Source organism: Pararge aegeria, chromosome 23, assembly GCF_905163445.1.
Source record: "Pararge aegeria chromosome 23, ilParAegt1.1, whole genome shotgun sequence".
Taxonomy (NCBI): Eukaryota; Metazoa; Arthropoda; class Insecta; order Lepidoptera; family Nymphalidae; genus Pararge; species Pararge aegeria.
This window is the reverse complement of record NC_053202.1, coordinates 9823795-9836144: the sequence shown is the minus strand read 5'-3', so window position 1 is coordinate 9836144 and position 12350 is coordinate 9823795. Positions and strand designations below refer to the sequence as shown.

The window sequence follows — 12350 nt, the reverse complement described above, 5'->3', positions numbered from 1 at the left end:
AAAGGAACTATTATTTCTTATCTGACAATATTCCACTACTAGCTAAAAACGCAATTCCAGGCAGAACAAGTTGTTCGTTATTAATAATTGCGATAATGGCAATGTTTAGGGGGCATGCGCGCCGAATGCTATTGGCTTTAACGATTACTTTGTCGAGAGTGTAGTGGCCGCTTTATTTTCTGTGGTAATATCTATATTTTGTTACAAGTATCCGATCGTACAGGTCACCGTTCACTCAAACATGAATGGAAAATTTGCGTGACGTGCGTGACCGTGAGGCAAGACATTCATTCACTCAACTCATTCATCAGTCATCACTCAACGTGAACGCGATTTGTGAAAACATGTCCGCCTTTTGTGTTTTTTGACGTAAATATTGGTTAAAATCCTTCTGTGTTTGCATCTGCGTGGTGATTTTCGGTGCTTTATCAGTTTTATAATGTGTGTGAAAGTGTTGTGATCAGTTCATATGCGGCTGTTATACAAAACAGGACCGATGGAGTCACTCAGAAAATGGTTCTACAAACCAAGGGTAAAAGCAAAACAATTCTAAATTCTGTTGTAATATTCTTTGATCTACTATGTTTTATTACTTTTTAGGTAAAGCTACAGACTAATTACACTTTATCGAACGTTGAAATACATTTTTCAACTTCATAACGATGACTTTTAAAATAATATTTTTATAATCGCAATTAATTCTTTGTTTTGACTTGGTGATTCATTTCTGTTTTTATTTTCCTTCTAACAAACGCCTCGGTAGCTTAGTTTTACCACGCAGACATACATTACCTTTCGATAAGATGTAATTATTAATTAGTTCGGTTTATTTATTCGTACTTATCAGCTCCTCCTTAGAATACATAAAAGGCCTTACGTCATTTTAGATATCTTAAATGTAAAATTTACTTTGTAACAATACTGTCGATGAGTTTAGTAGATAGTTCGTTATTGTTATTGGTGCTTCGTTTGTTTGTACACAAAAACTAAACTAACATTAGTAAAAGTAGTTACCTTTCTAGTTTCCACAGGGTAAATTATTAAGGATTGTTCTACTTTTAGACATGTCAATGTAGGTTAGTTATGTTGGTAGGTAGAGACTGGAGATTCTTGTAATATACCTAACTTGTTCTATTTTACTACTTGGAGTTATTGCTTGTCAGTCTATTCTTTTATTGTTAAGTACGTCTTTATTTTAAACAGCAACAAAGCAATAAGTTTCTGTAATTTATTGTAAATAGGTAGTTTTTTACCTGAAAAGCATACATGTTAAGCGGATAAAATAAGTGTGGTGGGTCTATGCCCTTAATCCTTAACAGCTATCAGAGAAGAGACATGTGCCCAGTTGTGGGTTTTAATGGGCTAGTAAATCTATGGGTTGAGTAAATACAGGAAAATGCAAAGATTGCATAGGACAGATCTAAAGAGTAATATTGTTATTTCATGTTTATGCTCAAACGTTCATGGAATGTGTATGGAAGAATGTTAAATATTTTTATGGAAGGGAAAAATACTACAAAAGCCATCAGTCTCTTCTATGTCCCTCACTAAGGTAGATGGATTTTGTGAAAGTGGATGTGAGAGTAAAAGAAGTGTTTTGTGAGATGAAAGCTAGTGGGAAAAGAAATTTAGTGTGAACCCCACTTATTATAAAAGGGAAAAATAAATATCCATGGGACAGCACTAACGGCTAATTAGAAGTTATTTTTTTTTCTTTTTTTTAGGGTTCCATTTTCAAAGGATCCTAATAATTCTGCATTCCTTCTTCTCTCCAGACCATTATGATCATAGGAACTGTATTAGGCAAAGTTGAAATTCTCACAGGTTGTGTATTTCTATTGCCACTATATTTATAGAGGGGACACCTGCCGCCATTGCCAGACGGGTGATCAGTCCTCTGTAAGGACTATTCCACCCTAATATTGCCACTATAACAACAAGTAATAAAAAAATGGGTCATGCCATCTTATTTTATTTAACAATTTGTGTGTAATATGATTTTGTATGCTGTACCACAAAACTATGAAGATTCTAAATTGCAAAAACTTTCTGGATTTTTATAAAATAGGTCAGGGAAGATACTACAGATGCTACACTACACAACAAATATATGAAGCGGGCAATTCCACAATAAATCTACTGTTGTTTAGTCTTTAATAGACCAGGCAAATCAAGGTCTCTATGACAATAACTAGGGATACTATTCACTATGTCAGTCAGAGCTTGTTCTAGTATTTCTAAAATATAGAAGAAATACAAAAATACAACATATTTTCTCCATTATTAACCAAAGCAAAAAGTCACTACTACTAGGTACCTAATATTCTTAAAATTTTAAGAAAGTTAAAGTATTTTGAGGTAATGGAATAAACTTTTTAAAATCGGTACTTACAAAACTATAAACAAGAGCTGTAACTTTTGTTTTATTCTGAATTTCATTAAGCAATAAATTTGAGTAGCAGTAAATGAGAATAATTTAATTTCGAATTAAATAAATTAAAATATACAGGTACATTCAAAAAGTTACAATTTCTGTCTTACAATGCATAGTTCAGGGAAAACCAGTTTAGATGTTAATTGGACAACTTTGAGAGTTCCAAATTTGGATATCACTTGTCTTGTGGGCCTCTGAGAGCATCTAAGTCTGTCTTGTTTGATCATCACCTGAGAGTTAACATTAATTACCTAGTGTGCTTAGTTTGGATGGATGATTTAATCCATCTTTTAGACTCCATATTCCTATATATCCCTCTCTAATACAGTGGAGACATTTTCTTAACAGTGTGCCATTAAATAAGACTAATTTTAACTGCTCATTAATTACAAATATTCCATTTTCATAACTATACCAAGTGTGTTTTTAAAAAGCGAAACAAGTTTATGTATTATGACATTTAACTTGAAATGCAAGCAAAAACCAGTCTCAATAGCTGTTTTTTTAGAAGCTTAATGGTCAGGCGGGTGTTTGTTTATAGTTTATCTAAATGCTTAAATTAATATTAATAAGCACTTATTAAATACAATGGACACATTTACTTTTAAACAAGCCATGAAGGCTGGCCTAAAAGTATTATATTTCTATATTCTGCTTTGACACTAGGATTCTATCTTTTGAGACTGGGAACCATGTGTCACGTTATTTAGTATTCTGAGCCAGAGCAATTCAGTTATTTTAAAATTTTATAAATGTTCATATAATATCATTATTGTGGTTCCATAATGTTTAGGGTTGTGAAGTCTATCAATTCGCAAAAGGCCTAGCTAGTGGCATACAGCATAAACCCTTTTAATTTTAAGAAGATACCCATGCCCTGTGGTAAGCTGAGAATGGGTTTATAATGATGATGATTTTATGATAATTTATATGTTTAAAATGTTTATTAAGCTAAATGGCAATAACTAATTGTTTAAATTTTTTGATAAGCAAAAGTAAACAACTGTAGTAAGTAAAGTAAACAAGATAATTATATTTGGTACTTATCGCTGTGTTGGGATTGCTTTTCTGTTTTCTGTTCTTTTTGGTGTACAATAGAAGTATTGTAACATATGCATATGAGTCACTTTTCATTGTAAATATATTACTTGAATGTATATTTAATGAGGGGATGCCTGCCATTGCCAAATGGGTGATTGGTCCTATGTAAGGACCATTCCACTGTATGTTTGAGACACAGGTTTTACTGGTTTCCCGGCAGCATCCCCCCCTGAAACCAACCAGTTTGGTGAACCTTACAATATCCCCTATGGAGAGGTTTGCTAGGTCTTCTTCATTTTTTCTATCCTTGTAGTTCCCATCTTACTAATATGGGTCCCATCTTGTGAGTACAAGAGGCACCCATCTATGAAGTGAAAGCTGGTTTCAATGTTCAAGTTATTCAACTTTATGTTCAATGGAGTATTATTTTGAAGATTAGTGAATAGTCACTAATAATGTGCAAGTTATATATTAGTAAACATAGTGGATAGCCCACTATGTTTGCTAATGTATAACCTGCACTCTGTTTTTGCAGTACTTTTAAAGACAGTTTGAGAGTAAAACAAGCAGTGATTCAGGTGAAAAGTAGCCTAGAATCTCAAAAATCTTGCCCTAAGGGGATGGAATGAAGGTTGAAAATGATTCCTTTGGTTCAATAACATCTGCTAGTGAAAGTTTTGAAGTAATTTCCCTCCATTGAAAGACTGAAAATTTGTATAAATTTCCTATGGTTTTAAAGTAAGGGTAAAGACTTATATGATCAATAAAATCTTACAGAAAACTTGTATGGGACTTCACATCTAGTACCTTCTTACTTTGTTAATAGCAGTGCACAATAATAGCAGACATTGTACACAAAGCCACAGACAGCAACAAGTTGAGTGATAATATATAGGCATTCAAGGTTTTAGGCTTCTATTTTAAGGAAGTGCCTATTTATTTATTTAGATTATTATTTTACAAATGGTTTTGAAGTAATAAGATAAAATTGCTAACAGTTACTGATAACATAATCGCTACATTGACTTATCTTGTAGATTCTAAGAGATCGTTATGCTTCCTTGATCTTAATAAGTAATAACATTACAGAATTTTTACTTATAATGTAATATTGGATTGTAATATAATATCTTACTCCATGTCATTATCGTTGACATCCACCCATGCTATGTGGACTGGGCATAACATATCAAACAAAAAAATAACTATTTAAGTATTTTCCTAAATATTTTTTGCAGATAAATGTGTTAATTTATTTAAACAGCACATTTATCTGTAAAAATAATTAATAATTAAATAGAATTCCAGTAATAAATTCTTGCTTTGATACACTAAGTTGGAGGTAATTGTTCAATTTCTTCTTCAAACTTCATAATGAACTTGTTGCTTTAATTCTAGCATATTTATTGAGACCATATATTGAGCCCAAACTTTAATAATACATGTATGTTTTAAGTAGCGGAGGGCTTGGGGAACCAGGCTATATATAATATATTTCTTTTTTTTTTAAATATATATTTTAAATCAGTAAAAGTTGTTAATGAGTTGAAGATAGCCCAGTTGGTAGGACTTCTCCATAATGTTCTGAGAGTTCTCCATAATGTTCTCAAAAGGTGGAGTCCACCAATCCTCACTGGACCAGCACGGTGGACTTTGGCCTCAAACCCTTTTTGTTTTGAGAGGAGACCTGTGGCCATTAGTGGTCCTGTAATGGATTTTTTTACATGGCTAGCATGGGTAGGAGCCAATTATCTCCCCGGGGAAAGAATAAAAATTTACCTTGTCCCACAACTTTATCAACTCTCAGAGTACTGGTGCACAAGTGGAAATAATATCCAAATAATGTCTATGTGTATTAATAAACGGGGGTAAATTTCTCCTATTCCATGTTTAAGTAATTTAGCAGTTGGACACGTTAATTGTCAGGGGATATAATTTTTATCTCGCGCCCGTGCTAGACCTGCTGTAGTAGGCAACACTGGGTAGATAGATATACAGGGTGGCTTGTCAGTTGACGTCATAAAAAAAAAATTAAGGTCCACCAACCACTACAATATTATATATATGTATTATCTATTTATCGAAAATATTTTCGCGACAATTATTCGGTAGTTGGTTAAGGTCGTGCATCTGTCCTTGTTTGGTGGATGATGTTTTTATGTTTGCATCTCGCTCTTGCACTTTCACTTTTTTACCGCTTTCTCAATAAGCCTCGGGTGAAACTCGGCCGTACTGCCAAATGTTTTGCGAATATTGCGAATTGCGATTCATTGAAAACATATTTACTTATCGATTGCAACTTCTCTGTCTACTGGTAGCATGTTCGAATTTGGATCAAAAGGTATTCGGTTCGGTTTTGGATTCATTAAAAAAAAATGTTTTTTTCCACTATTGCAATCTCAACTGTTTGTGTCAGAAATGATATAGTCTAAGATTTTAGTATGGCAGTTATATTATTCCGCTAATCAGCTTCTATCATCATCATCATTTCAACCCATTACAGTGCACGGGTCTCCTCCCACAGTGAGAAGGGGTTAAGGCCGTATTCCACCAAGCTGGCCCAGTCCGGATTGGTAGACTCCACACACCTTTTGAGAACATTATGGAGAACTCCCAGTCATGCACGATTTTTTCCTTCGTCGTTGAAGCTAATGATATCTTAGAGGTGCTGGGATCCGAACTCGGCCAAACTGAAGTCAAAGTCCTACCCACTGAGCTATCACAGCTTCTATCATCTTACCGCAACCAGACCAGACTATATACTCTTGAAGGTAGTCGGGGTCTATAATAATCCTATATGCAGACAACTTTGGGTAGCCCCCTGCACGGAACGAGACAGTTTTATGAACATAAAACATTTATGAATACTTATCAACCCATCACAGTAGTTCGCCCTATACCCATCGGGTATAGGCGGGTATAGGCGTGCTAAAGTACGGCCTATACTCGATGGGTATAGGCCGTACTTTTAGCACGCTTGCCAAGTGCGTAAGTAGATTTTACACAGCTTTAAGAACGTTATGGAGAACTCCCAGGCATGCAGTTATCCTAACGATGTTTTCCTACACTGTCAAAGCAGGCGATGTTTTATTTGCTTAAACTAAAATCGCACATAACTCCGAAAAGTTGAAATGTGTGGCAGTGGTAGAACTCAGTCCCCCAAAAGGGAATCCGAAGCCCCAACAACTAAGCTATCACTGCTTCTGAACAGTTACTAATGAGATATATTTTGACTAATGTCATAATCCCGATTGACTCACGTCTCATCTATTGAGAGGCTTCGTTGATTACTTAACTATTGATCAACTCTATAATTTGTACTGATAAAACACGAGCGGCATACAAGCGGCACGTAACGGTTTTCATAGGTAAATGAAGATAAGATTTTAGATCTTCCAATTTTCTATATTAAAAGATGTACCTAGTTGGTTTATTTTTGGAACAATTTGGGTTATGGACGGCCGATTGGTGCAATGGGCAGCGACCCTGCTTTCTAAGTTATATCGATAATGTTAAGTATGTAGGTTAGTAAAATATAGTTTATAATGTCTGTTGATAGGTGCATCAGAATCTACGCTAGTGCATTACGAAATTTCCTGAAATACTAGTTGTAAGTTGAAAAAAAAAAACTACTTAAAATCGTAGAATTTGTATTTTTTGTCGATTACGCTACGTCGGCGGTAATGGCTCTATATATCAGAAATTAAATGCGGATCCGTCCGCGGACGAAAGTTAGTAAAAAAAATAATACCGTATTGAAAACCTTTTTGGAATTCAGTGAACTATACCTATAACTACTTTGCGGTGTTTTTTCTTTACTATGTTATCAGAAAGCTACACGCTAGACTTGCGGTTGATATGGCGAACTTTGGATTCATATCGTATTGTAGGAACGTTGCCTACTCTACTACCACAGAATTAAGAACATACAGAAACCGCGTACACGACTAATATAGAAGCATCAAAAACCACTCCACTTTAGAATGGTTTCTGGAACAAACGTTTAGTCACTTCATACCATTTAGCAGTTGACAGTAATTATTTTACCTCTAATGTTATAGTTAGATTTTTTAATAACATAGAAAGTAGGTTTGAATACTAACGAATTTAGCCTATAAAGTGCTCGAAATAAAATTACTATTATTATTATTATTCCCTATCATTTATTGATTTTAATTTTTTTTTTTAACAATGCTTAAAAAATAAAAAAACACTATTAAAAATTTATAAGAAAAAACATCCACCCTCCGCTTGCCCAAGCTAACCGGAGGTCAGAGCTCCTTAGTGAGGAACCTTCTCACAATACGCGCCGTTATTATTATTATTATTATTATTATAAACGTTTACCATAAAATGGGAAAACGGGCAAAATTCTGAGAGACGCGCGGGACGTTTTCACTGTTTTTGAAAACAATACACTGCATACAATAATGGCAGAATGAGGATTCCGTATGTTCTTAAATCAATGTCTTTTAAGATCTTATCGATTTTATTGGTAAACTTCTTGATAAGGGGCTATATTTATTACTTTTAACTATTCTTGTATTGTAGTAGTTACATATACTGTAATATTGTTTTAACTATATGTACTTCATGCAACTGTATGTGCATTATATATATCATAATCGTCGCGGAAGTATGGCGGATTTGAATTTTGTAGTATGTATATAGGTATATATAAGATCCAATGTTTTTTTTCAAAAGTGTTTTTCTTATCAGTGTAATATTTAAATATTATATATAAGTAAATAAAGTTTTATTTTTAATGAAATAAATACACCGAAATTTACGCTTATAAAAGATTCCGAACGACTTCACCACCTTTACTTTAAGTAATCCTTTTTTTGTTCGTTATTGTCTGGACAAGGTTTGTTACGTAAAAAAAAAAACGTGTGTGTACTTATGTACACGCATTAGTAGTTATACTTTGGCGTAACAAAATAAAAATCTTTTCCAAAATTTTAACCTTGGCCTTATTCTATGTTTGTAGAAAAAACGACTCTAACAATACAAAAAAGATATTTTACACATTGAAAGTTTATTATAACGCACTATCTAGTTAAATAAAGTTTATTTAAAAAAAATATCTTTCGCCTTATTCTACGTTTGTAGAAAAAACTACACTAATAGAAAAAAGGTATTGTTTGAATTATTGAAAGTCAACTGTCAAACCTTTTGTAGAAAAACTGAAATGTTGAGTACAGCTAACTTCATGGTGTCGGTGTTCGCGCGCATCGTAAAAATTTACTCACACTATTTTTCCCTTTTTTTTTTTTTTTTTTTTTTTTTTTATACAGAGAAAATGCCTGACGCATACCACTCCATTGGGGAAACGGAGTAGTTATGTGGGACTTGCACCCACTAAAAACTCTGTGTGTCCCTCGATAGCCCTATAAGTGAGAGCACGGGGTTCACTTGCGTATTCACCGCACTCTCGCCAAGGTTTTGACCCCCCAGTGCGTGGCGGGTCCTATCATCACTGGCCTGATCGCTGCCAAATCCTCCAGAGAGGCGTACACTACACGGCACGCCACCTTCTTAGGCCTGTCATTATTTGGGTGGCAAACTTCCCCTTTAATTCGCCACCCGCGCGCCTACAACTCATGGAGGCCGGAGGTCATTGGTTGCTCTCCGGCGCCCGGTTCGTCTCCTGCGAGAGGGGAGTGTTGTTGTTCTTTCTCTGTCTCGCTCCGCCGCCTCCTTTGCGGACATCACCTCCTCGCAAAAAGAGGCAGCAGTATTCCACGCTGACTCGCTCCGTAATATAGTTTGAACTATATTTGGAAGCGAAAGGTCACCAGCTGCCGTATTTTCGAGGGCACGGCGCTGCCCTGCCCAAGCTGGACACACCTCTAAGGTGTGCTGCGCCGTGTCCTCGAGGCAGTCATCACAATGGTGGCAACCGGGCGATTGCTCCCGACCTATGCGACACAAATACTAACGCGCCACTTATACCTAATAAGTTCAAATAAAATTAAAAGGTTTTTTCGAAAATCCCTTAATATGAAAAAGACGATTTTCATATTATGAGATTGAGTGAATGTGCCGGACACTGTCACGCTCGAGTACTGGCACCTTTGTGTACTTGTAGTACGCTAACGTCTTATCCAAAAGACCGTACTTTAGAGCAAGCTCTTGGTGTGTCTGTGCTCGTACTCAGTGTTAGCAAGCGCTGTACATCCTTAAAACACAGGTCTGAGTGACTCCCGGGATCGCGACTGGCTCGACAGATGTCTAGAAGTCAATGATTGTTATTTTCATCATTTCATAGTCGTTTATCATTTTTCATTTTAATCGTCATCAAGTCATTTCATCATATCCATTGCCATCCTTCAGTATGTACTTTCGGTAGTTCCACGTCTTAACCACCTCACCCTGCATCGTCCAAACCCTTCGGTTTCCCCAAAGAGGTCACCGAAACCTAACCATTGCACGGTCGCTTTTGTTATCCACGTTATTATTATTATCGTTGATGATAAAACCTCTTTCATTTTTTAAGTCGGGTAATGAATTAGCTAAACCTATTGAAGCTATTAGGTTAAGTATTTTTTGCGCATTTGTAAAAAATAAACCGCCTCTCAACATCCAACCTTCTATCGATCATAATTCATAAGTCATAGCAGTATGACATCATATGCACCAAATACCTAGCCTTTAGCATGTAATTAAGTAGATACGGGTACGGGTATTTGAATTCCTCCGCTTTAAACTTAACTAGCGACATGTCCCAGCTTCGCGCGAATATACAGATATGAAAGAAAATGGAAAATAAACAAAGAATTTTCTAGAACAACTAACTAATACAAAGTGTGACCGTAATTAAAAAATAATGTTGAAGGACGCATAAATATATTTCATAAGGAATCAGCCTGTAAAAATATTGAATCGAAAGAAGCTTATTTATTTTCTGTACAAGCGAATTCAAAATATTCTAAGTGATTACTTATGACAACCCTATTGAAAATAAAATACCCACACGCGCATAGTACCTACGCTACGCGATGCCTACCTAATAAAGTTGCAGGGGTCACATGATTTTAATTTTGCATGTGATCTTAGGGCTGTATCTGATTTATTTCAGTAAAAACTACGGCAGTAGTTTACTTAAAAAAGTAGGTTTTCGGTTATACACAAATAAGTCTCAAACACAGTACATTATGTACCTCTTATCCTAAAACCCATAATCAATTTCCGAAGCGCTAAATCGGTTAGGGCGTCACCTGTCTTTGAAGATAGGGTAGTAAATAGGCGAAGGTTTTAACCATACATTTAATGTTCCCAAACTGCGCCTGCCGGTAATATATAATAATAATAATAAATATACTACGACAATACACACATCGCCATCTAGCCCCAAAGTAAGCGTAGCTTGTGTTATGGGTACTAAGATAGCTGATGAATATTTTTTTTTTATCAATATAATACACATAAATACTTACAATATACAGATAAACACCCAGACACTGAAAAACATTCATGTTCATCACACAAACATCGAACGTATTCGGGATCGGGACCTCCCATTGAAAGCTATCCAAAAACCCGATAAATGAAGAACTATTAAATATTCTATAAATGGCTGATGCAAAGTCCAGAGGATATAGCCATACCTACCGACCTGCGCGCTGCATCGCCTCGAGGGCCGACCGAAGTGTTATTACACGAATTGTTATGCATTGTGAGTAATAAAGAGTTCACGCTTCGCCCTCGTGCTTTCGATATACGGTAAAACTCTTGTTTTACACCGCTTAAATTTATTTTTTATTATCTAAAAATACATCAATTAAATAAAAAAAATATATTGTAAATTGGTAAATAACCCCCGTCGTGAAAAAGGATGCGTGTTATAATAACCTATATATATAATGATACGTAGAATACTTATTATTGTATATAATGGGCTAATTTAAGTGGAATATAAAAAAAATTATTTGATGTCTGGTGACCTTATAGAAGGGTTTAGATCTAACTCGCTACTAAAATGTGGCTAAGTAATATATGAGTGATTATCATCATTACAAATTCCCAAATTGCTATTTAAATCCACAGCGCTCACCGTTTCGCCAGGGAGGTCAGAAAGCGATCAGAATAATGATCATTTAGCCTATTATTCATCTAGGCTCATTTGTAGTGGAATAAAAGTCACATTTGAACAAACAGTCTGGCTTGTAATAAAATTACTAAAAGTATTTATTTTGTATAATTCAATTGAAAACGTTAATGAACATGCAATCATCCGTTCGCCTTACCTTGAACCGACCGAAGTGCCCTTAATTGAGAGGTCGATGCACGTTGAAGCCATACTGTGAAAGAATTTCTAGAAACTTCGCAATGTGACACGTTGCGTTTTCGTGATATTCTGAACAGTTATATATCTACATGGGTCGTTTATTACTATTATATCTTGTTGATTACTTTAAATGTAAGAGAACTCTTACAAATAAAATAGACACTCTTAGACACTAAAGGACAATTGAAAAATATCAAAGGCACTTATGAAGCCTTCATACATATATGTTAACATAATTGTAAGGGGATGGTGGTAACTTCGTTCGCCAGCTTAAACCTAAAGCTACGAGGGTTCCAAACGCGCCTTGGTCTAACAAGAGCCCACAACAAACTTAGCCGGGTATTTTTTTTTTGTTATCACCATCTCACAGTAAATTTATATTAAGCTACGTAGCTAGAGCAATTCACACCCAAGCTTTTTTTATCGTTTAAGTAATCCTTAATATTATAATAGGATTTTTCTGGAGACCTTTTCTTCCTTTCCTTTCGCGGAGACTGACTTTTCGGAGTTATTCGCGTTTTTAATTCATGCAATTCAAATATCACTCTCTTCAAACGGTGAAGGAAAGCGTCGTAAGGAACCTGT

At 35.3% G+C, this 12350-nt stretch overlaps 1 protein-coding gene across 3 annotated transcripts in view; it reads left to right on the top strand.

The window, feature by feature from the left end:
- The first annotated feature begins 324 nt into the window (after nt 1-324).
- Nucleotides 325-12350, top strand: part of LOC120634208 (lateral signaling target protein 2 homolog) — a 55967-nt gene continuing 43941 nt past the window's right edge. For all 3 annotated transcript variants that reach the window (XM_039904675.1, XM_039904676.1, XM_039904673.1), the window contains exon 1: nt 325-532. In XM_039904675.1, coding sequence (XP_039760609.1) covers nt 470-532 — 63 coding nt within the window. In that variant the 5' untranslated portion in view covers nt 325-469. The remainder of the gene's footprint in view (nt 533-12350) is intronic.